Consider the following 27,562-nt stretch of genomic DNA (forward strand, 5'->3'; position numbering starts at 1 on the left):
AGATATGACAGCTTGTTACACAAAGGAAAAGGGGCTGGGTTGAGTGAAAGAGCGGGAAGACTGAGGAACAAAGGGAAAAAGCTGTGCTATCATAAATACAGTATCTTATGCATACTAAATTACCGCCCATTTGGAAAAGGAAAATGCAATAAATATTTACTCTGAGCTGCGCTTCAGTAGGTTGGTGGTAGATGGAAGGCCGTGTTGCCAAACCGAGTCCTCTGTCCTTTGAAGAATGTCTCTGGTTGTCAATTGATATGTTGTAGTAATGTCGTTGTGTGATAGACGGAATACTCTGTCTGTTCCTTCCTACCCTGCATAACTCAACAGCTAGGAGGTATCACTGCTGTAGTGAAAAAGAGTTCAAAAGTTCATACCATTCGCAACCTAAAGCTCATGCTGATGTTGGCTTCGTTCTGTAGTTATTATCTGAACCATTCTGACATAGGACCGTCGCCCTCATATCATCGGAACAGGAAGTTATGTTGACGTCAAGGCTTTATATAGGAAGGGATCAAAGGGGTGTGTGTCATAGTTTACAACCTCTGTCTCTTCACGTGGGTGGCCAATGAGTGAGCAGCAATATCTTATGAAAACCCACATCTCACATTTTAGAAGCTAAAATCACATTTCATCCCATCACAAATCATTTCATATTCAAACATTTGATGTGTAGACTTTCCACTGTAGAGTTTATGTCATCTTATCATTGATGAGAATGTCTCAGATGACAACCGAACTGACATCATATTCATTAAGTACCACCGCATATGTTCAATTGTTTGGATTACCAGAATATAGTTCATTTCCCCCCACATTCTGACGTAACTGACGTAAATGTAACTTCAGTAGGGTAGAGAGGAAAAAGGGAGGACATCTCTCAGGCAGGTCTGATTTGTCCTCTCTCTCCTCTCTCAGGCAAGTCTGATTTGCTCTCTCTCTGTCCTTTTAGACAGGGTCTGGACACAGAGGACGACCTCCAGAAGCTGCACTCTGATGGCGTGCCCACGGAGGTCACTGATTGGCTGGCTTCAACCTTCACTCAGAGGGCCCGCCACCCCGCCCGCCGCTCTGACGACAAACCAAAGTTCCGCAGCATCGTCCATGCAGTGCAGGCTGGGATCTTTGTCGAGAGGTAGACGGAAAACGTTATTATCTTCAATGTGGACATGAATTTGTAATATAAAGTAAAGGAGGTTCGCCCTGGTCCTCTTCATTAATTTGTAATATAAAGTAAAGTAGGTTCGCCCTGGTCCTCCTCATTAATTTGTAATATAAAGTAAAGGAGGTGCGCCCTGATCCTCCTCATTAATTTGTAATATAAAGTAAAGGAGGTGCGCCCTGGTCCTCCTCATTAATTTGTAATATAAAGTAAAGGAGGTTCGCCCTGGTCCTCATTAATTTGTAATATAAAGTAAAGGAGGTGCGCCCTGGTCCTCATTCATTTGTAATATAAAGTAAAGGAGGTGCGCCCTGGTCCTCCTCATTCATTTGTAATATAAAGTAAAGGAGGTGCGCCCTGGTCCTCCTCATTCATTTGTAATATAAAGTAAAGGAGGTGCGCCCTGGTCCTCCTCATTCATTTGTAATATAAAGTAAAGGAGGTTCGCCCTGGTCCTCCTCATTCATTTGTAATATAAAGTAAAGGAGGTGCGCCCTGGTCCTCCTCATTCATTTGTAATATAAAGTAAAGGAGGTGCGCCCTGGTCCTCCTCATTCATTTGTAATATAAAGTAAAGGAGGTTCGCCCTGGTCCTCCTCATTCATGTGTAATATAAAGTAAAGGAGGTTCGCCCTGGTCCTCCTCATTAATTTGTAATATAAAGTAAAGGAGGTGCGCCCTGGTCCTCCTCATTCATTTGTAATATAAAGTAAAGGAGGTGCGCCCTGGTCCTCCTCATTCATTTGTAATATAAAGTAAAGGAGGTGCGCCCTGGTCCTCCTCATTCATTTGTAATATAAAGTAAAGGAGGTGCGCCCTGGTCCTCCTCATTCATTTGTAATATAAAGTAAAGGAGGTTCGCCCTGGTCCTCCTCATTAATTTGTAATATAAAGTAAAGGAGGTGCGCCCTGGTCCTCCTCATTAATTTGTAATATAAAGTAAAGGAGGTTCGCCCTGGTCCTCCTCATTCATTTGTAATATAAAGTAAAGGAGGTGCGCCCTGGTCCTCCTCATTCATTTGTAATATAAAGTAAAGGAGGTTCGCCCTGGTCCTCCTCATTCATTTGTAATATAAAGTAAAGGAGGTTCGCCCTGGTCCTCCTCATTCATTTGTAATATAAAGTAAAGGAGGTTCGCCCTGGTCCTCCTCATTCATTTGTAATATAAAGTAAAGGAGGTTCGCCCTGGTCCTCCTCATTAATTTGTAATATAAAGTAAAGGAGGTGCGCCTTGGTCCTCCTCATTCATTTGTAATATAAAGTAAAGGAGGTTCGCCCTGGTCCTCCTCATTCATTTGTAATATAAAGTAAAGGAGGTTCGCCCTGGTCCTCCTCATTAATTTGTAATATAAAGTAAAGGAGGTTCGCCCTGGTCCTCCTCATTCATTTGTAATATAAAGTAAAGGAGGTTCGCCCTGGTCCTCCTCATTCATTTGTAATATAAAGTAAAGGAGGTTCGCCCTGGTCCTCATTCATTTGTAATATAAATAAAGTAAAGGAGGTTCGCCCTGGTCCTCCTCATTCATTTGTAATATAAAGTAAAGGAGGTTCGCCCTGGTCCTCCTCATTCATTTGTAATATAAAGTAAAGGAGGTTCGCCCTGGTCCTCCTCATTCATTTGTAATATAAAGTAAAGTAGGTTCACCCTGGTCCTCCTCATTCATTTGTAATATAAAGTAAAGGAGGTGCGCCCTGGTCCTCCTCATTCATTTGTAATATAAAGTAAAGGAGGTGCGCCCTGGTCCTCCTCATTCATTTGTAATATAAAGTAAAGGAGGTTCGCCCTGGTCCTCCTCATTCATTTGTAATATAAAGTAAAGGAGGTGCGCCCTGGTCCTCCTCATTCATTTGTAATATAAAGTAAAGGAGGTGCGCCCTGGTCCTCCTCATTCATTTGTAATATAAAGTAAAGGAGGTTCGCCCTGGTCCTCCTCATTCATGTGTAATATAAAGTAAAGGAGGTTCGCCCTGGTCCTCCTCATTAATTTGTAATATAAAGTAAAGGAGGTGCGCCCTGGTCCTCCTCATTCATTTGTAATATAAAGTAAAGGAGGTGCGCCCTGGTCCTCCTCATTCATTTGTAATATAAAGTAAAGGAGGTGCGCCCTGGTCCTCCTCATTCATTTGTAATATAAAGTAAAGGAGGTGCGCCCTGGTCCTCCTCATTCATTTGTAATATAAAGTAAAGGAGGTTCGCCCTGGTCCTCCTCATTAATTTGTAATATAAAGTAAAGGAGGTGCGCCCTGGTCCTCCTCATTAATTTGTAATATAAAGTAAAGGAGGTTCGCCCTGGTCCTCCTCATTCATTTGTAATATAAAGTAAAGGAGGTGCGCCCTGGTCCTCCTCATTCATTTGTAATATAAAGTAAAGGAGGTTCGCCCTGGTCCTCCTCATTCATTTGTAATATAAAGTAAAGGAGGTTCGCCCTGGTCCTCCTCATTCATTTGTAATATAAAGTAAAGGAGGTTCGCCCTGGTCCTCCTCATTCATTTGTAATATAAAGTAAAGGAGGTTCGCCCTGGTCCTCCTCATTAATTTGTAATATAAAGTAAAGGAGGTGCGCTTGGTCCTCCTCATTCATTTGTAATATAAAGTAAAGGAGGTTCGCCCTGGTCCTCCTCATTCATTTGTAATATAAAGTAAAGGAGGTTCGCCCTGGTCCTCCTCATTCATTTGTAATATAAATTAAAGGAGGTTCGCCCTGGTCCTCCTCATTCATTTGTAATATAAAGTAAAGGAGGTTCGCCCTGGTCCTCCTCATTCATTTGTAATATAAAGTAAAGGAGGTTCGCCCTGGTCCTCATTCATTTGTAATATAAAGTAAAGGAGGTTCGCCCTGGTCCTCCTCATTCATTTGTAATATAAAGTAAAGTAGGTTCGCCCTGGTCCTCCTCATTCATTTGTAATATAAAGTAAAGGAGGTTCGCCCTGGTCCTCCTCATTCATTTGTAATATAAAGTAAAGTAGGTTCACCCTGGTCCTCCTCATTCATTTGTAATATAAAGTAAAGGAGGTGCGCCCTGGTCCTCCTCATTCATTTGTAATATAAAGTAAAGGAGGTTCGCCCTGGTCCTCATTAATTTGTAATATAAAGTAAAGGAGGTTCGCCCTGGTCCTCCTCATTAATTTGTAATATAAAGTAAAGGAGGTTCGCCCTGGTCCTCCTCATTAATTTGAGAAAAACAATGCAACATTAAAAAACCCTCCTTCTATATAATGTTGTGAATGGGGTTTGTAAAGTGTGTGTCATAGGGTCAGGATAAATTCACTTCTGTACATTTGCAGTAGAATTCTTGATCCACATTCTGTTATAACAAGGACATCACAGATTCACTACTGAGATTGTCCAATGCAATACATTGAATCTGCTGTTGTTCCAGGATGTTCAGAAGGGCCTACACTGCTGCCATGCCTGACCAACCTGCAGCAGTAGTTAACTGTCTCAGGGTAAGAATATGTGATCTGTTATCATTTCTAAAGTCTTTAATTGGGCTACAACATAAGGAGCAGAGCCAGGAGTTTCCCTGACCGTATGACTACAGTATGAGCTATCGACCTTTTCAATTTCAGACTCCAATTCTTGAAAACCTCAATGTGCTTTGGACATAACAGATATCTGTTATCTATTTGTCTCTATCATCTCCATCTTTAGGACATTGACCGGTGGAACTTTGATGTGTTTGCCCTGAACACAGCCAGTGATGACCACGCACTACAGACCCTGGTCTTCGAGCTGGTGACACGATACGAACTCAACAGCAGATTCAAGGTCTCCACATATCACTTTGCACGTCCTTACTATTTTACCATAACTCCTTCTGTTTCTGTGCTGCTTTAATTTAACATTAGCCTCTAAAAATTTGAACTTTTCTCACTGACATAAACAGCTGACGCAAACACACATATTATTGTCTACCTTTTCTAGTGTGTAAAACTGTTTCCATAAGTAGTATCCTAGAGGGCAGACTCAGACACAGGCCAGTTAGCTGATGTAGTGTGCTCGAACACAACAGATGAACTCTGTGTGAACTTTCCATGTCATAATGTGTATTATTACAGATCCCAATCTCCTGTCTGATGTCCTTCTTGGAGAAGCTGGAGAAAGGCTACAGTAAACACAGCAACCCCTACCACAGCAGTGTCCACGCAGCCGACGTCACACAAACCCTACACTGTCTGCTCTTACGTACAGGACTAGTGGTACAGTACAGCTCGTCTTCTCTCAATTTATAACAAGTTATCCCTGTCATGTATTTGATTGTCACAGCTCAGGAAAGGACATTTCCCAAATTGTGTCTGCCTGGTCAGGTCACTGGCTACAGTGTATGCATGGACTTGTATGAAATAGCAGAAGAGTGTATTTGTATGCATATGTATGTGTATATTTATGTATGTATATTTATATACATATGTGTATGTGTATGTGTATATATATATATATATATATATATATATATACACTATTAATATATACCCCCAAAATATATGGGGTATTGGAAATGACGAAGACAATTACATTGATGGAATCTACAATCAAAAAAGGGGGGGGGAGAAATCCAATATAAATGTATTTACTGCAAACCAAGTTATGTATGTGAGGTTTATAACAAGGGTATCTGTGTGGGTCTCACATGCAGCACTGGTTGACTGAACTGGAGGTCCTGGCGTCCCTGTTTGCTGCGGCCATCCATGACTACGAACACACTGGAACTACAAACGACTTCCACATTCACACAAAGTAAGAAAAAGTCAAGTAAGATAAAGTCAAGTAAGATAAAGTAAAGTAAGAATTACTGAGGTGTTCGAAGATGCATTTGATTTCAGAGTGAGTGGGAGAGAGTGAAATCGAATCCACATTTTTCACCAACTAAGATAAACAATGTGTATGTTTCATTCTCTGAATTTATTACAGTTTTTCTCAATTGCTAAAACACTAAAACCCATTGGCTGAACAAAGTTCTCAGTTGCCTGGACTCATTTAGCTAATTATGCAGTCTGTTGTCAATACCTTAAACCATTTCGCATGATAAAACACAATTTGCAGATCTCACTTAGAATTTTCAGCAAAACTCCACCAAACACATTCTCATTCTCAAAACACATTCTGCACTCTCATGCACATGTCATCCATACTGGTAAACACAAGTTGCAACAATCAAAGAACATATGTCATTGATTGAACACAACCACTCAAAACTAATTTAACCTGTTTCAAATGATGCGACACAACCAATAAGCCAGTTCAGAGAGCAAACAGGTTGTTGAAGCTGGGAAGGAGAAAGTCTGAGAATGGATACTGTAGTACAGTGCATTGTAGGCTGTATACTGTATAATGGATGAATTGTATGGCCCTGAACATTGTGCTTTCCATTTATTAACAGTACTGATTGCTCAATAGATTTTGACTGGTTGCAGGTTCATATCAACAAAGAACAAGAATTACAGTATCACAGAGACAAAGGTGACTACTCCAAGGTGGCATAGCAGTTCAGATCTTCTTCGTCTTTTGTCCTCGTCTTGTCGTGTCCTGTATATATATATATTTACAACTTTTTTATATACATTTTATTTTTATTTTCCATCAACTCATCTTCAAAACACTCTCCTGCAACCCGCCTCACCAATTTATATTTATAAAAAGTATTATTTACCTCAAATCTGTAATCCTCCAAGAAGCTAGCCAGAAACTCCAAGAAGCTAGCCTGAAACTAGCCAGAAGCTAATCCAGAAGCTACTCAGAAGCTAGTTCAGAAGCTAGTTAGCTTCTTTACTGGCAAATCGTTAGTATTCAGCTAACCACGGTTTGTGGTCATCAGCTATCCTTTAGCTCGAAAATCTATCGCCAGTTCTGTACGGCGCTGCGCGGCTCGGAACGGAACATACCGGACCAATTTTTCTCTCCATGTCCCTGGATTTCGACTGCTTTCTGGACATTCATACCCGGATCTCACAGCTAGCTAGCTGCTATCCGTGTGACTATCGGCCTTCGTCGATTCCGGAGCAAACATCAATTATTCCAGAGCTAGCCAGCTCCGTCAATCACTCCTGAGTTCCATCAATCACTCCTGGGCTGCAGTCACCTATCCGGACCCATTTTACTGCCTACGCGGAGCCCTACCGGGCCTTCACAACTGGACTGCCGACGTTATCTACCCGAAGGAGATCCGGCTGGCTCCTCCGTCGCGACGTTACCTGAACGCCCATCTGCGGCCTGCTAACCGTTAGCTGTCTTACCGGCTGCTATCTGAATAGACAATCGGACAATTTATTTATTATTATTATTATTATTATTGTTTTCTTCTTGGGCCTCTATAACTATATCTATTGTTTTTATTTTTGTTGTTGTTGTGTGATTTGGATTAATCCCCTCTACCACACGGAACCCCACTAATCTACTGACGGAACGCAAGAGGTGGCTAACAACAGACCTCCATCCTATGCTAGCTTGCTACCGATGGCCTGGCTAGCTGTCTAAATCGCCGTGACCCCCAACCAACCTCTCCACTCACTGGACCCTTTTGATCACTCGACTAAGCATGCCTCTCCTTAATGTCAATATGTCTTGTCCATTGCTGTTCTGGTTAGTGTTTATTGGCTTATTTCACTGTAGAGCCTCTAGTCCTGCTCACTATGCCTTATCCAACCTATTAGTTCCACCACCCACACATGCAATGACATCTCCTGGTTTCAATGATGTTTCTAGAGACAATATCTCTCTCTTCATCACTCAATACCTAGGTTTACCTCCACTGTATTCACATCCTACCATACCTTTGTCTGTACATTATACCTTGATGCTATTTTACCACCACCAGAAACCTCCTTTTACTCTATGTTCCAAACGTTCTAGACGACCAATTCTCATAGCTTTTAGCCGTACCCTTATTCTACTCCTCCTATGTTCCTCTGGCGATGTAGAGGTGAATCCAGGCCCTGCAGTGCCTAGCTCCACTCCTATTCCCCAGGCGCTCTCTTTTGACGACTTCTGTAACCGTAATAGCCTTGGTTTCATGCATGTTAACATTAGAAGCCTCCTCCCTAAGTTTGTTCTATTCACTGCTTTAGCACACTCTGCCAACCCAGATGTTCTAGCTGTGTCTGAATCCTGGCTTAGGAAGACCACCAAAAATTCAGAAATTTTAATTCCAAACTACAACATTTTCAGACAAGATAGAACTGCCAAAGGGGGCGGTGTTGCAATCTACTGCAAAGATAGCCTGCAGAGTTCTGTCCTACTATCCAGGTCTGTACCCAAACAATTTGAACTTCTACTTTTAAAAATCCACCTCTCTAAAAACAAGTCTCTCACCGTTGCTGCCTGCTATAGACCACCCTCTGCCCCCAGCTGTGCTCTGGACACCATATGTGAACTATTGCTCTATCTTCAGTGTTCGTGCTGCTAGGCGACCTAAACTGGAACATGCTTAACACCCCAGCCATCCTACAATCTAAACTTGATGCCCTCAATCTCACACAAGTTATCAATGAACCTACCAGGTACCTCCCAAAGCCTTAAACACGGGCACCCTCATAGATATCATCCTAACCAACTTCCCCTCTAAATACACCTCTGCTGTCTTCAACCAAGATCTCAGCGATCACTGCCTCATTGCCTGCATCTGTAATGGGTCAGCGGTCAAACGACCTCCACTCATCACTGTAAAACGCTCCCTGAAACACTTCTGCGAGCAGGCCTTTCTAATCGACCTGGCCGGGGTATCTGGAAGGATATTGATCTCATCCCGTCAGTAGAGGATGCCTGGATATTTTTTTAAATGCCTTCCTAACCATCTTAAATAAACATGACCCCATTCAAGAAATTTAGAACCAGGAACAGATATAGCCCTTGGTTCTCCCCAGACCTGACTGCCCTTAACCAACACAAAAACATCCTATGGTGTTCTGCATTAGCATCGAACAGCCCCCGTGATATGCAGCTGTTCAGGGAAGCTAGAAACCATTATACACAGGCAGTTAGAAAAGCCAAGGCTAGCTTTTTCAAGCAGAAATTTGCTTCCTGCAACACTAACTCAAAAAAGTTCTGGGACACTGTAAAGTCCATGGAGAATAAGAACAGCAGCTGTGGTCATCCCCCTCTTCAAAGGGGGGGACACTCTTGACCCAAACTGCTACAGACCTATATCTACCCTACCGTGCCTTTCTAAGGTCTTCGAAAGCCAAGTCAACAAACCGATTACCGACCATTTCGAATCTCACCATACCTTCTCTGCTATGCAATCTGGTTTCAGAGCTGATCATGGGTGCACCTCAGCCACGCTCAAGGTCCTAAACGATATCTTAACCGCCATCGATAAGAAACATTACTGTGCAGCCGTATTCATTGATCTGGCCAAGGCTTTCGACTCTGTCAATCACCACATCCTCATCGGCAGACTCGACAGCCTTGGTTTCTCAAATGATTGCCTCGCCTGGTTCACCAACTACTTCTCTGATAGAGTTCAGTGTGTCAAATCGGAGGGTCTGCTGTCCGGACCTCTGGCAGTCTCTATGGGGGTGCCACAGGGTTCAATTCTTGGACCGACTCTCTTCTCTGTATACATCAATGAGGTCGCTCTTGCTACTGGTGAGTCTCTGATCCACCTCTACGCAGACGACACCATTCTGTATACTTCTGGACCTTCTTTGGACACTGTGTTAACAACCCTCCAGGCAAGCTTCAGAGCCATACAACTCTCCTTCCGTGGCCTCCAATTGCTCTTAAATACAAGTAAAACTAAATGCATGCTCTTCAACCGATCGCTACCTGCACCTACGCGCCTGTCCGACATCACTACTCTGGACGGCTCTGACTTAGAATACGTGGACAACTACAAATACTTAGGTGTCTGGTTAGACTGTAAACTCTCCTTCCAGACCCATATCAAACATCTCCAATCCAAAGTTAAATCTAGAATTGGCTTCCTATTTCGCAACAAAGCATCCTTCACTCATGCTGCCAAACATACCCTTGTAAAACTGACCATCCTACCAATCCTCGACTTTGGCGATGTCATTTACAAAATAGCCTCCAATACCCTACTCAACAAATTGGATGCAGTCTATCACAGTGCAATCCGTTTTGTCACCAAAGCCCCATATACTACCCACCATTGCGACCTGTACGCTCTCGTTGGCTGGCCCTCGCTTCATACTCGTCGCGAAAACCCACTGGCTCCATGTCATCTACAAGACCCTGCTAGGTAAAGTCCCCCTTATCTCAGCTCGCTGGTCACCATAGCATCTCCCACCTGTAGCACACGCTCCAGCAGGTATATCTCTCTAGTCACCCCCAAAACCAATTCTTTCTTTGGCCGCCTCTCCTTCCAGTTCTCTGCTGCCAATGACTGGAACAAACTACAAAAATCTCTGAAACTGGAAACACTTATCTCCCTCATTAGCTTTAAGCACCAACTGTCAGAGCAGCTCACAGATTACTGCACCTGTACATAGCCCACCTATAATTTAGCCCAAACAACTACCTCTTTCCCAACTGTACTTAATTTTTATTTATTTATTTATTTTGCTCCTTTGCACCCCATTATTTTTATTTCTACTTTGCACATTCTTCCATTGCAAAACTACCATTCCAGTGTTTTACTTGCTATATTGTATTTACTTTGCCACCATGGACTTTTTTGCCTTTACCTCCCTTCTCACCTCATTTGCTCACATTGTATATAGACTTGTTTATACTGTATTATTGACTGTATGTTTGTTTTACTCCATGTGTAACTCTGTGTCGTTGTATCTGTCGAACTGCTTTGCTTTATCTTGGCCAGGTCGCAATTGTAAATGAGAACTTGTTCTCAACTTGCCTACCTGGTTAAATAAAGGTAAAATAAAAAAAAGATTGTGAGATGCAGGGTACAGTACTGTAAAAATAGGGATACAAGGAGGAGGAGGAACAAAAAACAAAATTGCAAAGAGCAAAGCAGAGTAGTAATTTCTGATCAATTTTGAGCTACCATGATAGAACATGTTTTCGTTCATCAAAAGACAATGACAGAAAAATATGAATATTTTTTTTGATTAAAAATGTACTTCTCCCTGAGAATTGTATGTTTTGAACAATGTGTTTTCTATTTTTTGGTGTATTGTTTACTGACTGCTTGAGAGTGTATATCATTTTGATCACTTTGTTTATGATTTGAGAGCAGTGTTTGATTTTGAACACAGGTCAAACTGTTTTGAGGCGAATGTTTCATTTTGCGAGAGGAGACAGAGGTTATGTAAATAGTGCTTGAAGATGAGGTTTTGTGATTAATGTTTTCAGGAAATGGAGCAAGGTTTCAGAAATTGTGTTTTAGCAATTGAGAAAAACTGTAAATGACTGAGGTGCTCAAAATGCATTACAGTAAAGAGTGGGAAATGGAGAGAGAGAGAGAAAGAGAGTGAGAGAGTGAGGGAGAGAGAGAGCAAGAGAGAGAGAGCTAGAGAGTGTGTGTGCGTACTTGCATGTATGAGAGAGAGAGAGAGAGAGAGAGAGAGAGAGAGAGAGAGAGAGAGAGAGAGAGAGAGAGAAAAGAGCCTGCAGGACTGAAAGAGACAGAAAGAGAGAGAGAGAGAGAGAGAGAGAGAGAGAGAGAGAGAGCCTGCAGGACTGAAAGAGACAGAAAGAGAGAGCGAGAGAGAGAGAGAGAGAGAGAGAGAGAGAGAGAGAAAGAGACTGAAAGAGACAGAAAGAGAGAGAAAAAAGAAAGCTCATCAAGAAAGAGAGAAGGGGAGAGAGAAAGAGACGGAAAGAGACAGAAAGAGACAGAGAGAGAGAAAGAGACTGAAAGAGAGAAAGAGAGAGACAGAAAGAGACAGAGACAGAGAGAGAAAGAGAGAGAAAGCGACAGAGACAGAGAGAGAGAGAGATGCTTTCAGCTCCTATTCCTTCTTAAGCAAACATATCTTATGGAGGGAAGCTGCTAATTTTAGCAGTAGATTTTCCACATAGAGACACAGAGGCACCTAAGAACTCTGTTTCCTGGCACACAGATCAACTCTTTATTTTGGGAACAAAAACACGAGGGCCTATCAACACGACAAAGAACAACGCTGTGATCACACTTCACCAGACCTGGCGCCAGGATACAGTGATTAAGGGGGCAGTTGAAATCGGCAAGTGGGAAACATTTTTGGGGGTTCTAACATTGGAATTAAATTGAATTCTGCTTTACCACAATAAACATAACATTTAAATAGAGAGAAACTGACATCATAGAGTGCTTTCAAAATTTGTGGCATATATCTGCTGCACTGAATCAGTACAATGGACAGCGCCATACAGATAGGACATTTTGGTCATGAATATAGGCTGCAAGATAGACAGGGAAATTCACTAAATACAAACAGCATGATTTCTATTTGCTGTCTAGTCATATGGTCTATTGCATTAGATGTTCTTTTATTTTTTTCTTGAAGGTGGATTAACTTTTTGCCTGAGAAATATGGATTGGTAAAACGTCCATTCAGCTATGGCTCTATATAAAACTGTAGATTTAAGGCGATTTGTCCTTGGCTCGGGTTGTATTAGCTGGCCTGAATTTGCATGTTTGGTTTGGTGCTTATGTGTGTTGCTAGTATGTAATAATAAGACTGAAAAATACTGTTTAAAAAATATATATATACAGTATAACATTCCAAAAGAAAATCAGAAGACTAGATAGTAATATGTTTTTAACATGAAGCCATGAGAGATTCTGATAATATTTGGATAATATTAATACAGTCAGATAATCTGGCAGCCCTGTTTTGAGCAATGAAGAGCTAATCTGGCAGCCCTGTTTTGAGCAATGAAGAGCTAATTTGGCAGCCCTGTTTTGAGCCTTTTGGACCTTTTTTCTATCTTTCTTTGCTGCAGATGAACATATAACCAGACTACTCTAAGTGTGATAGGACCAGGGACAGTACTCTAAGTGTGATAGGACCAGGGATTGACTATATAACCAGACAGTACTCTAAGTGTGATAGGACCAGGGACAGTACTCTAAGTGTGATAGGACCAGGGACAGTAATCTAAGTGTGATAGGACCAGGGATTGACCATATAACTGGACAGTACTCTAAGTGTGATAGGACCAGGGATTGACTATATAACCAGACAGTACTCTAAGTGTGATAGGACCAGGGACAGTACTCTAAGTGTGATAGGACCAGGGACAGTACTCTAAGTGTGATAGGACCAGGGATTGACCATATAACTGGACAGTACTCTAAGTGTGATAGGACCAGGGATTGACCATATAACTAGACAGTACTCTAAGTGTGATAGGACCAGGGATTGACTATATAACTGGACAGTACTCTAAGTGTGATAGGACCAGGGATTGACCATATAACTGGACAGTACTCTAAGTGTGATAGGACCAGGGATTGACCATATAACTGGACAGTACTCTAAGTGTGATAGGACCAGGGATTGACCATATAACTGGACAGTACTCTAAGTGTGATAGGACCAGGGATTGACCATATAACTGGACAGTACTCTAAGTGTGATAGGACCAGGGATTGACCATATAACTGGACAGTACTCTAAGTGTGATAGGACCAGGGATTGACTCTATATAACCAGACAGTACTCTAAGTGTGATAGGACCAGGGATTGACCATATAACTGGACAGTACTCTAAGTGTGATAGGACCAGGGACAGACCATATGATAGGACCAGGGACAGTACTCTAAGTGTGATAGGACCAGGGATTGACCATATAACTGGACAGTACTCTAACTGTGATAGGACCAGGGATTGACCATATAACTGGACAGTACTCTAAGTGTGATAGGACCAGGGATTGACCATATAACTGGACAGTACTCTAAGTGTGATAGGACCAGGGATTGACCATATAACTGGACAGTACTCTAAGTGTGATAGGACTAGGGATTGACCTTAAAATTGGACAGTACTCTAAGTGTGATAGGACCAGGGATTGACCTTAAAACTGGACAGTACTCTAAGTGTGATAGGACCAGGGATTGACTATATAACCAGACAGTACTCTAAGTGTGATAGGACCAGGGATTGACCATATAACTGGACAGTACTCTGAGTGTGATAGGACCAGGGATTGACCATATAACTGGACAGTACTCTACAGGGAGGAGGTTAAGTGCCCTGGCGGAGTGGTGGGAATAACCTCTCCCTGGACAACAGGAGACAGCGGAGAGAGCACACCCCAATCAACATCGCTGGGGCCACATTGGAGAGGTTCAAAAGCTTCAAGTTCCTTGGTGTGCATATCACTGACGACCTGAAGTGGTACCACCTCACCAAGAAGGCACATCAGCACCTCTTCAACTACAGGAAGCTGAAGAAATTTGGCAGATGCAGATCAACAACTTTCTGTCGGGCTTCATCCCCACCTGGCAGGGAAACTGCACCGCCTTCAACTGCAGCCCCCGCAACCGCAACGCCAAAAAACGCAACGCCCACAACTACAATGCCCACTACCACTACTACCAGTAACCGAAAAGCCCACAAACGCCCCTCCTGCAAACACCCCGCCCACACCCGCATTGGTCTCCAGAGGGTGGTGCGGTCAGTCCAACGCATCACTGGGGGCACACTGCCAGCCCTCCAGGACATCTACAGCACCCGGTGTCACAAGAAGGCCAAGAAGATCATCAAGGTCCCCAGCCACCCAAGCCGCGGCCCGTTCACCCCAGGTCATCAGACTGTTGAACAGCCACCACTGACCGTCCACCGCCCAGTGGTCTGCCCTGAAACTTAGACACTGTTACCAGCCGGCTAAAACTCGGAACTCTACCCTGCACCTTAGAGACTGCTGCCCCATGTACAGTATATAGACATTAAACACTGGTCACTTTAATAATATTTACAATGGGTTTTACACACTTTATATGTATATACCGTATTCTAGTCAAGGATCATCCTTAATAACTACTGCTGTACACACCTTTTCTATTCACATGCTGTCCATACTGTCTATACCATTTACATATACAGTTGAAGTCGGAAGTTTGCATACACCTTAGCCAAATATATTTAAACGCAGTTGATGTTTTTTACAATTCCTTACATTTAATCCTAGTAAAAATTCCCTGTTTTGGGTCAGATAGGATCACCACTTTATTTTAAGAATGTGAAATGTCAGAATAATAATAGAGAGAATTATTTATTTCAGCTTTTATTGCTTTCATCACATTCCCAGTGGGTCAGAAGTTAGCATACACTCAATTAGTATCTGGTAGCATTGCCTTTAAATTGTTTGGCTTGGGTCAAACATTTCGGGTAGCATTCCACAACCTTCCCACAATAAGTTGGGTGAATTTTTGCCCATTCCTCCTGACAGAGCTTGTGTAAATGAGTCAGTTTTGTAGGCCTCCTTGCTCGCACACGCTTTTTCAGTTCTGCCCACAAATGTTCTATAGGATTGAGGTCAGGGCTTTGTGATGGCCGCTCCAATACCTTGACTTTGTTGTCCTTAAGCCATTTTGCCACAATTTTGGAAGTATGCTTGGGGTCATTGTCCATTTGGAAGACCCATTTGCAACCAAGCTTTAACTTCCTGACTGATGTCTTGAGATGTTGCTTCAATATATCCACATAATTTCCATCCCCATGATGCCATTTATTTTGTGTAGTGCACCAGTCCCTCCAGCAGCAAAGCACCCCCACAACATGATGCTGCCACGTTTGGGATGGAGTTCTTCGGCTTGCAAGCCTCCCCATTTTCCTCCAAACATAACAATGGTAATTATGGCTAAACAGTTCTATTGTTGTTTCATCATTCCAGTGGACTTTTCTCCAGAAAGTACAATCTTCTTCCCCATGTGCAGTTGCAAAACCTAGTCTGTTTTTTTTTATGGCGGTTTTGGAGCAGTGGCTTCTTCCTAGCTGAGTGGCGATATAGGACTTGTTTTGCTGTGGATATAGATACTTTTGTACCTGTTTCCTCCAGCATCTTCACAAGGTCCTTTGCTATTGTTCTGGGATTGATTTGCACTTTTCGCACCAAAGTACATTCATCTCTAGGAGACAGAATGCGTCTCCTTCCTGGGTGGTATGACGGCTGCGTGGTCCCATGGTGTTCATACTTGCGTACTATTGTTTGTAGAAATGAACGTTGTACCTTCAGGCATTTGGAAATTGCTCCCAAGAATGACCCAGACTTGTGGAGGTCTACAATTCTATTTCTGAGGTCTTGGCTGATTTCTTTTGATTTTCCCATGATGTCAAGCAAAGAGGCACTGAGTTTGAAGGTAGGCCTTGAAATTCATCCACAGATACACCTCCAATTGACTCAAATTATGTTAATCAGCCCATCAGAAGCTTCTAAAGCCATGACATAATTTTCTGGAATTTTTCGAGCTGTTTAAAGGCACAGTAAACTTAGTGTATGTAAACTTCTGACACACTGGAATTGTGATACAGTGAATTATAAGTGAAATAATCTGTCTGTAAACAATTGTTGGAAAAATGACTTGTGTCATGCACAAAGCAGATGTCCTAAACGACTTGCGGAAACTATAGTTTGTTTACAAGAAATGTGTGGAGTGGTTGAAAAACGAGTTTTAATGACTCCAACCTAACTGTATGTAAACTTCTGACTTCAACTGTATTTTCCGTTCTGATATTTCAGATTTTTTTAAACTTGTGGATGATGTGTGTATTGTTATTGAATTGCTAGATATTGCTGCATTGTTGGAGCTAGAAACAGAAGCATTTCACTGTACCTGAGATAACACCTGCAAAACTGTATACTTACCAATAAATGTTGATTTGATGTGTGTGTGTGTGTGTGTGTGTGTGTGTGTGTGTGTGTGTGTGTGTGTGTGTGTGTGTGTGTGTGTGTGTGTGTGTGTGTGTGTGTGTGTGTGTGTGTTTGTGTGTGTGTGTGTGTGTGTGTGTGTGTGTGTGTGTGTGTGTGTGTGTGTGTGTGTGTGTGTTGTGTGTGTGTGTGTGTGTGTGTGTGTGTGTGTGTGTGTGTGTGTGTGTGTGTGTGTGTGTGTGTGTGTGTGTGTGTGTGTGTGTGTGTGTGTGTGTGTGTGTGTGTGTGTGTGTGTGTGTGTGTGTGTGTGTGTGTGTGTGCGTGTGTGCGTGCAAAGCTTCATGTTTTATTTTGATTTCAGGCATTTTTACTCCCCCAGTAAAATGTTATTTTTTCTCCTGAATCTTGGGCACCTCCATTGGGATTATTCAGTTGCATTGCATCACATTTCCTCATTATACTGTTACGACAGTACTACATATATGCTCTTTTTTGTTCTGCTTGCAAATGGAAGCAGATTAATCCTAAAAACACGTACTAAGCTGTTGCTGCAGTCTTGAAAATGTGTTGTACAGCCAAAACATTGACAAATTAAATGTCTCCTTTTTTTGCACTTGCCTAAGTTTTCTACGCAGTGTTTATCCCTACGGGGAATCCCATTTACTGTGTAGCGCTGATATCTGTTTATAATCCATTCCTGAGTGCCTAGTAAACATGTATGCAAATTACTTTCGACAGGGGGCTTGATAATGGATGTGACTCAATTAACTTGCTCCTGCTCCTTTCTCCTGAGTCATTTATGTCCATCTGTTCTCTTCTCTCATTACCTCTTTATTACAGCTCCACCACTTAGAATCTCACTATCTGGTGATGTCTCTATACATATGAGCCTGGTCATCTACGTACAGCGCCTCGGAACGTATTGATTAAATTGTTTATTTCCCCTCATCAATCTACACACAGTACCCAATTGTGACAAAAGAAAAACAGGTTTTTCAAAATGTTTGCTAATTTATCAAAAAATAAAAAAACGGAAATATTATATTTACATAAGTATTCAGAACTTTTGCTCAGTACTTTGTTGAAGCACTTTTGGCAGCGAATACAGCCTCGAGTCTTCTTGGGTATGACGCTACAAGCTTGGCACATCTGTATTTGGGGAGTTTCTCAAATCAAATCAAATCAAATGTTATTCTCCCATTATTCTCTGCAGAACCTCTCAAGCTCTGTTAGGTTGGATGGGGTGCGTCGCTGCACAACTAATTTCAGGTCTCTCCAGAGATGTTCGATCGGGTTCCATGCTCTGGCTGGGCCAATCAAGGACATTCAGAGACTTGTCCTGAAACCACTCCTGTGTTGTCTTGGCTGTGTGCTTAGGGTCATTGTCCTGTTTGAAATTGATCTTTCGCCCCCAGTCTGAAGTCCTGAGCGCTCTGGAGCAAGTTTTCATCAAGAATCTCTCTGTACTTTGCTCTGTTCATCTTTCCCTTAGTCCTGACTAGTCTCCCAGTCCCTGCATGATGCTCCCACCATCATGCTACACCGTAGGGATGGTGCCAGGTTTCCTCCAGACGTGACGCTTAGCATTCAGGCCAAAAAGTTCAATCTGAGAGTCATTAGGTCTGAGAGTCTTTAGGTGCCTTTTGGTAAACTCCAAGCAGGCTTCCTTGTGCCTTTTAATGAGGAGTGGCTTCCGTCTGGCCACCCTACCATAAATGACTGATTGATGGAGTTCTTCAGAGATGAGTTCTTCTGAAAGGTTCTCCCTTCTCCACAGTGGAACTCTCGAGCTCTGTCAGAGTGACCATCGGGTTCTTGGTTACCTTCCTGACCAAGGCCCTTCTACTTCAATTGCTCAGATTTGCCAGGTGGCAGCTCTAGGAAGAGTCTTGGTGGTTCCAAATTTCTTCCATTTATGAATGGTCAATTCCTTTGACCTCATGGCTTTGTTTTTGCTCTGACATGCACTGTCAACTGTGCTACCTTAAATAGACAGGTGTGTGCCTTTCCAAATCAATTGAGTTTACCACAGGTGGACTCCAGTCAAGTTGCAAAAACATCTCAAGGATGATCAATGGAAACGGGATTCATCTGAGCTCAATTTCGAGTCTCATATCAAAGGGTCTGAATACTTATGTAAATAAGGTATTTCCTTTTTTAAAATCTTTAATACATTTGCAAGAATGTATAAAAACCTGCTTTTGCTTTGTCATTTTGGGCTATTGTGTGTAGATTGCTGAGGATTTTTTAGTATATAATCTATTTTAGAATAAGGTTGTAACGTAACAAAATGTGGAAAAAGTCAAGGGGTCTGAATACTTTTCGAATGCACTGTATGTGCTTTATCCAACCCCTCTGACTGTCATTGTCATGCCATACGTGTTTCTGTAAAACAAAGAACAAATGATATCCTGGTCCCAGATCTGTAGGATTAGGGTTAAAGCTAAGGCATGACAACAGTAGTCAGATAATTTAGCTAAAGCCCGATCATTGTAGTAGAACCAATCTAGCTATTACTTCATGATTGTTTTTCATCTGTGTGTGTTTTGTGTAGGTCAGACTTTGCTATGATCTACAACGACCGGTCAGTCCAGGAAAGCCACCACATCAGTGCTGCGTTCCATCTTCTACAGGACGACCAATCCAACATCTTCATGAACCTCTCCAGAGAACAGTGGATGTAGGAGAGATGTACTGTATCAATATGTACTGTAACAGACAGAGACACATACAGACAGACAGACAGACAGACAGACAGACAGACAGACAGACAGACAGACAGACAGACAGACAGACAGACAGACAGACAGACAGACAGACAGACAGACAGACAGACAGACAGACAGACAGACAGACAGACAGACAGACAGACAGACAGACAGACAGACAGACAGACGCAAACCCAACCACAACTCCCCTTTGAGCAGCACAAATCTATGTCACCATGGGAACAGAGAAACCCATCAGGACAGTCTGGAAAGGTTAGATGGGTGTGTTTATGCGTTTGTGTGTGAAAGGGCAGTCTGGAAAGGTTACATGGGTGTGTTTCTGTGTGTGTGACAGGGAGCTGCGAGCGCTGGTGATAGAGATGGTGTTGGCTACAGACATGTCGTCTCACCTTGTCCAGGTCAAAGCCATGAAGGGGTGTCTGCAGCAGCACGAAGGGTACGTGCTGCTCCACACTTTACCCAGGTCACATCATCTGAGATGTAGATTATGGTTGTACAGATGTAGGATCTTAATTTGAGACAATTTGCGACAGCAGGAAAATAAGTATTATGTGGATTATAATGAATGTATGGGTTGATATAATTTTCATTAGAGCAAGTCAAGTCTGACATTTTTAAGTGGAAATGACAAACGTTAGAAGACATTTTAATCCTCAAAAATACTACAAGTTTGCATTTCCTGCCATGCAGGGAAATTCTCAGCAACAAAATAGTGATCAAATTATCTGTAGGCCTACTAGATAGCACATTGTGAGAAAGGTACTATATTAAATGACATCATATTTTTTTAGACATATTGATAGATTTCATTCCTGTTAATACTTGAAGAGCAATTTATTTTTCATAACTTAAAATTAATGTGCTGTGTAACTCTCCCATTGACTCCAATGATTAACATGACAGCCAAAGAAGCTCAAGTTCTGTTCTGGTCCATATCTAGCAGTCACTCGTGGTCATTTGTTTCCTGTGGTCAACAGCATAGACAAACCAAAAGCGCTGTCCCTACTACTGCACACTGCAGACATCAGCCACCCCTCTAAGCCCTGGAGTCTACACTCTCGCTGGACCAAAGCCCTCATGGACGAGTTCTTCAGACAGGTAGGACCCATGGAGGAACTTACAACTGGGTACAGGGTTTTCTTGACCGTTTCAGTTTTAGATAGTCTTTGGTACTGTGTTGGTCCTGGATCGTCTTCTGTACTGTGTCGGTTCTGGATCGTCTTCTGTACTGTGTCGGTCTTGGATCGTCTTGTGTATTGTGTCGGTCCTGGATTGTCTTGTGTATTGTGTCGGTCCTGGATTGTCTTGCTCATTGTTGTTGATTGTCTTTGAAACATTTTTTTCTCTCTTTCTGTTTCTCTGAGGGTGACAGAGAGGCAGAGCTTGGTCTTCCCTTCTCTCCACTGTGTGATCGGAACAGCACCCTGGTCGCAGAGTCACAAATAGGCAAATTATAAGACATTACAGCACATGGTCATCACTGAGTCATCCATTTGAGTCATCACTGAGTCATCCATTTGAGTCATTACCGAGTCATCCATTTGAGTCATTACCGAGTCATCAATTTGAGTCATTACCGAGTCATCCATTTGAGTCATTACCGAGTCATCCATTTGAGTCATCACTGAGTCATCCCTGAGTCATCATCAACCATCAATATATATGCTTTCATTTTATATACTTTGGACAATGTGTATGCAAAACCATACTGTCTAAAGCACATATGCAGGTTGTATATGAAGATGTGATCTTTAACATGTAAAAAACAGGGTTGTTACATAATGTATAATATTAGTATTATTAGACATACATGTTAGTCATTTAGCAGACACCCTTATCCAGAGCCGCTTGTAGTAGTAAGTGCATACATTTTCAAACTACGTAGCAATTGTTTTTGTAGTATATAGCTAACAATACTGTTTTTGTGCGCAGGTTTCATAGACTTCATAGTAGACCCTACGTTCTCCCTACTGACTGACGTGGCTGAGAAGATAGTCATTCCCCTGGTGGAAGACAACCCAGGCCCACCGGACCCCTGCAATCGACATAGGTGGCATTCAAAGCATGTTTATTAGACTAGAACCCCAGCTTAGACGTTAGTTAGCTAGTTGGTTTCTTAACTTGTACCTATGCACGACAAATACTTTCAAATACTTGGGCTGCTGTACAATGGAAACAATGGAATAGTTCCAAAAGCACAAACTCAAATCTAAATCAAGCACACCCCAATTACATTTGACATATGTGTTTGACTCAGGTCTGATGCATTTTTTTGTCTTTTTTTTCCAGTAATCTGTGGAAGGAGAGTTCCAGAGGACTACAGTGGAGCTTGTCTCACATCACCTCAGAACTCGTCAGCTTCAGATCCACCTGGACACGACACACAGAAGACAACAAGTTCAAATGGAAGGAGAGCGGCTCCAATGGTAATGTGACAGACTTCTATTAACACCCTGTTGTAGCTCAGAGGTGGGCAATCTTACCTTGCCAGGCATGGCTGGTTGGGGTGGTGTATTGACGCTTGGCTGGAATCCCGACACCAGCTGTCGCAGTGTATGATTGATTGCTCACCCCTTGGCTTGGCTCTATGAATACTCAGTGGCTGCATCCCAAATGACACTGTATTCCTATGCAGTACACTACTTTCGATCAGGGCCCGTAGGGCCCATAGGCCTCTGGTCGAAAGTAGTTCACTATATAGGGAATAGGGATCCATTTGGGGCGCAGCCAGTGTCTCTCTTTGATTTCCAAAACGATTGAGGAGATATCAAGGAGACATACAGTAAGCCATGTTTATACCTGGTACTAACATCCATCCATCTTGTGTCTGGATCATGTCCACATTCTGATTATGCCCACATTTTCAGCCAGGTTTAGATGATTAAAAGAAGCCAGCCAGGTTTAGATGATTAAAAGAAGCATTATGAACTGATATAAGTGTGAATGGACAAGATCAGGATGAATATTCTTTCCAACCTTTTGTATTTCAATCAAACTATCATACTATCATGCTATCATACCATCATGCTATAATATGATCATCCTATCATATCATCATGCTATTATGCTATCATATCATACTGTCATACCATTATGCTATAGCGCAATCATGCTGTCGTTATTTATTTATTTATTTTATTTACTGTTATTTTACCAGGTAAGTTGACTGAGAACACTTTCTCATTTACAGCAACGACGTGGGGAATAGTTACCATCACCATCATGCTATCATGCTATCGTACCATCATGCTATCATACCATCATACCATCATACTATCATACTATCATACCATCCTGTTATCATACCATCCTGCTATCATACCATCACGCTATCATACTATCATATCATCATGATATCATACCATCCTGCTATCGTACCATCCTGCTATCATGCTATCGTACCATCATGCTATCATACCATCCTGCTATCATGCTATCGTACCATCCTGCTATCATGCTATCGTACCATCATGCTATCATGCTATCGTACCATCATGCTATCATGCTATCGTACCATCATGCTATCATACCATCATACCATCATACTATCATACTATCATACCATCCTGCTATCATACCAGCATGCTATCATACTATCATATCATCATGATATCATACCATCCTGCTATCGTACCATCATGCTATCGTACCATCCTGCTATCATGCTATCGTACCATCATGCTATCGTACCATCCTGCTATCATGTTATCGTACCATCATGCTATCATACTATCATACAAAAATCATACTAAATATACTTTAATCCTCTTCCCCTCTCAGGGCTCTTGGATCAGATCGTGTCAAAGGAGCCGTTGGCTGGTGAAGACGATGAGCTCTCTGAACAACTGCTGCAGACCCCTTCTAATGATGCTAAACAGTAGATAGGCCTCTCATGTAGTATGATGCCTATGTAAACGATATGTAAACGAAGGGTTGGGGAGAACTGTTTACATGTAATCTGATAATAATACAAACATGTAAATGTAATCAGCTACTTTACCAGCTAAAATATTGCAAATGGATTCCAAATACTTTTGAAAAACTAGATGATTACTTCTTCAATTACTTTAAAATTCAGAAAGGATGTTTGGGAAAGAATACAGTATGCCACCTTTCTGTTTCTCAATGACATTCAATTCAGCACTGAAAAAAGGTGCCAGTTTATGTTTGTTCCACCTGGTTTGATGGATCCTTTCCATCTTCTTCTGATGTCTCTTAAGGAGAAAGTAATCAGTTGACATTACAGAGTGGAGGGGAAAGTAATCCAAAAGTAACTGAAAGTAATCAGATTATGTTACTGAGTTAAGGGGATAGTAAGCCAAAAGTAACTGAAACTGAGTTTGAGTATCCAAAAGTTAAGTTACTGATTACAATTTTGGACAGGTAACTAGTAACTGTACCTGATTACATTTAGAAAGTAATCTATCCAACCCTGTGTAAATTATAGTAATTTAATGAAGATTACCAAAACATGCTGGTCATGTTATATGCTAATTACCATACATGATTTTACGGTGGTTTGCTTGCAATTTGTTAACCAGTTAGGAAAACTTTCATGGAGAAACTTAGCAAAGATCATGTATCATGGGTAACATGGGTAGCATGTATGTTACATGGAATAGACGGGTAATGTCAAAGGTACCAGCAGTGAAAGGCTGGCCTTATCATGTGGAAGATGTACGATGTAATCATGTGACTGTTGTTGTTGATGTAAAGTACAACAAGACAAAGAGTTTTCTACTTCTTTATATTCTACCTGTACCACTGAGGAGATGCTGATGTGCTTTATATTCTACCCTTACCATGGAGGAGATGTTGATGTGCTTTATATTCTACCCTTACCACAGAGGAGATGTTGATGTGCTTTACATTCTACCCATACCACTGAGGAGATGTTGAAGAGTGATTCTTTATCTAATTCTTCATCTGTTTTCTTTGAATCCAAAGAATTGGAATCGTGAACTATACTGAACATACAGGATATCAGTAGCCATTGTCCCAGATCATTAGCCAACTCTTCTGACTATCAGCCAGGAACATAGCTTGGAGACCCATCTATAGCCAAACTAGCATTTCTTCTCCACGATGAGTCTTGATTTGCTTGCCTCCCTTAAGTTTTGTAGAATGCGGACACATTCTGATCATTCTGATTGGTTCCAGAAACCGGTGGGCTGGGCCAGAGCCGGCCTACATGATGACCGTATCAACTATGATACTCTGATTGGTTAGATTGATTAGAGACAATCCAATCACTGATTTAATTGTTTTGTACAACGCTCATTTTCACAGCAGCACAAATGACTTCTGGGATGGCAGTTTCAGATTTCAGGATGGCACAGTCATAGAGCAGAATAATTCACTTCAGTATGACGCGTCAGGCAACCCAGAACTGCCATATTGTACAAGTCTTATATCTTTAATGTTGTGATTCTGAGGCCGTCCTACTATGGACACAGCACATCAAAGGCATGACAGACAGTAATAGTCAGAAGAGTTGAATGAAGCACTGCAGATCTGGGACCAGGCTGAGATATCAGTCCAATCCTTCAGCAGAGTCCTGTTCACTGGTCCTCCAGTAGGAGGAGCCAAAACTGTGGGGAGGAAGATTGAACCAGGCTACAGTGGTATTATGAAATGCATTGGGTGAAAACTGGTCACGTTGTGAAATATTTATGTGTTTTATGCTCGCAGCATCACGTCTATTGAATAATTGATAACAGGGTTTTGTTATAAGTCAACCTTACTTACTCAACATTATAGGTCAGTGATGCAACACTAAAGTCAGAGCCGCATTGTTGGCCTACTATGGGTAGTTCTTGGCATGAATTAAAATGGATTATAAATTGGGTGGTTCGAGCCCTGAATGCTGATTGGCTGACAGCCGTGGTTTATCAGACCGTATACCACAGGTATGACAAAACATGTATTTTTACTGCTGTACTTACGTTGGTAACCTGTTTATAATAGGAATAAGGCACCACTGGGGTTTGTGATATATGACCAATATATCACGGCTAAGGGCTATATCAAGGCACTCCACTTTGCGTCTTGCTTAAGAACAACCCTTAGCCGTGGTATATTGGTCATGTACCACACCCCCTTGGGCCTTATTGCTTAATTATAGCATGGATTATGATTGGAATAATATGTTTTGTTTAAAGAAGTAAACACAAACGCTTGTCCAATTTCAACCCTTTATTGTATCAAACCATTTTTTTAAAAATTACATATGTAATCATTACCAAGTCAAACAAAGTTGAACTAAAATGCAGATATAGATGGATTTCATGTACCGTAATTTATCATTAATAAAAATTAAATAAATACACAATCATTTATGGTGTTCATACATTGGAAATGAATGACAAGATAATGTTTTTAACAGATGTAGAATGTTCAGTTCTAAATAACTAGAAAACTTTCTATAAGCAGAATATAATTGTAGGTCAGATTCCCAGGACCACCCATACATCAAACATAGGAACACATGACTGTAAGCATATTACTTTTATGTTGAAATCCTTACACCTGTCTAATTCAGTAGACCTCTCTAAATTGACATAATGTCGTTCATTTGCTGTGTACTGTACATACAGTACATTGAAGTAATAAGCCTAATCTGTCATCAAAATTATATGATGACGCTGACGAATATTAGGTCTAAAATGTCACCCAATCAGGACCCTAATGTCACATCAGTGAAGCAGAGTATGGGATCAAACTAGTGGAAAACAAATATATTTACCAAAGATAAAATAAGTTACATATGGATGTTGTTACGGTACAGAAAACAATACGATATACTGGTAGTGAAATGAAAACTCTGAATGATGTACTGGGGGGAGTACAGAACAAAGGGCTGTGTAGTACTAAATCTGTACTATGCATGACTGGGATGTCAATAGACACGTAAATACATGTTTTTTTTAGTTTTTAAAAGGTCAAAGTTTACCCAGAGTCCTGTCCAATGAATTGGTCCCTTAATCAGATATGTTTTGGAGACTTCAGAGACTCAAATAGATGGAGACCCAAAACACTCTGATCACAGCTCCAGATTGGGTCATTGATGATTCCCAGGGTGCCTCCCAAATAAGCACAGTGTCCCCAATAATACAGTAGTACACTACTCCATTTGGCTCTGGTCAAAGGTAGTGCACTATATGAGGAATGATGTGCCCTAAGTGATGCAGTGATACTGCTCTGTGACTCTTAAAAATAGACAATGTTATTGTCGTGGCACAAATATGTGTCGTGGCACAAATATGAATAAGGACTAAATGCTGTTCTTGTTGTTGTTGTTTATGCAAGTCTCTTTTGGCCCACCGAGGTCTAGTTCCTTTAAGAGTCCTGGGCAGAATGTCTAAAACATCAAATCAATCTTAGAATAATCATGAGACAATATTTGGATTTATGAGTATTATACAGTGACCATGTTAGACATGTGAGTGCTAGGCCGTTACAGTTTGTGTATACAACAAACCAAAAACTGTCATGAAAAATACCCAAATATTTCCTGTCCTGGTTTGGAACATTAGACAATTAGTTACAGATTAGTAGGGGCAATCAAATGAGTAAATCAAAAGAAACAATAAACGCCTAGTCATAAATAAACGCCTAGTCATCTCTCCACCTGCACGGTATAGTACCTGACCGGACATATATCCTGATGTCTCCGTATCTACAGTGTGTCTGTTTATCAAAAGGATGATGACTTGTCTGTCTGTTGTCTGTAGTTATTGACTGAACAGCAGGTCCCAAATGGCAACCTATTCCCTACATGGTGCACTATTTTTGACCAGAGCCCTGTGGGAATAGGGATCCATTTGGGACACACGACAGGTTGGTGTGGAGGCTGTTCCATGGTTCTATTTGTCTTCTTATTCCTGGATGGGTTTCTTTGTTTTCTTCTCCTCTGGACTCGCTACGGATGCAGATTGGACACATATA

At 41.6% G+C, this 27,562-nt stretch overlaps 2 protein-coding genes across 4 annotated transcripts in view; one reads left to right on the top strand and one right to left on the bottom strand.

Annotated features, from left to right (window-relative positions):
• Positions 1–25,946, top strand: part of LOC112255077 (calcium/calmodulin-dependent 3',5'-cyclic nucleotide phosphodiesterase 1B) — a 43,904-nt gene extending 17,958 nt beyond the window's left edge. Inside the window, exons 3-14 of one of the 2 annotated variants that reach the window (XM_042324834.1) lie at positions 953–1,135; positions 4,545–4,611; positions 4,817–4,933; positions 5,224–5,364; positions 5,802–5,902; positions 19,441–19,566; positions 19,950–20,051; positions 20,593–20,713; positions 20,980–21,061; positions 21,548–21,665; positions 21,905–22,041; positions 23,396–25,946. In XM_042324834.1, the coding sequence (XP_042180768.1) occupies positions 953–1,135; positions 4,545–4,611; positions 4,817–4,933; positions 5,224–5,364; positions 5,802–5,902; positions 19,441–19,566; positions 19,950–20,051; positions 20,593–20,713; positions 20,980–21,061; positions 21,548–21,665; positions 21,905–22,041; positions 23,396–23,496 (1,396 nt within the window). In that variant the 3' untranslated portion in view covers positions 23,497–25,946. Of the gene's footprint in view, positions 1–952; positions 1,136–4,544; positions 4,612–4,816; positions 4,934–5,223; positions 5,365–5,801; positions 5,903–19,440; positions 19,567–19,949; positions 20,052–20,592; positions 21,345–21,547; positions 21,666–21,904; positions 22,042–23,395 lie in introns of those variants that run through there. The other variant, XR_006083808.1, reaches the window with a different exon arrangement.
• A 74-nt stretch (positions 25,947–26,020) lies between these two features.
• The window catches only part of LOC112255076 (protein phosphatase 1 regulatory subunit 1A), a 67,964-nt gene continuing 66,422 nt past the window's right edge, over positions 26,021–27,562 (bottom strand). For both annotated transcript variants that reach the window (XM_024428132.2, XM_024428131.2), the window contains exon 8: positions 26,021–27,536. In XM_024428132.2, coding sequence (XP_024283900.1) covers positions 27,493–27,536 — 44 coding nt within the window. In that variant the 3' untranslated portion in view covers positions 26,021–27,492. The remainder of the gene's footprint in view (positions 27,537–27,562) is intronic.

The sequence above is a fragment of the Oncorhynchus tshawytscha genome, linkage group LG07 (assembly GCF_018296145.1).
Source record: "Oncorhynchus tshawytscha isolate Ot180627B linkage group LG07, Otsh_v2.0, whole genome shotgun sequence".
In the NCBI taxonomy this organism is placed as follows: domain Eukaryota; kingdom Metazoa; phylum Chordata; class Actinopteri; order Salmoniformes; family Salmonidae; genus Oncorhynchus; species Oncorhynchus tshawytscha.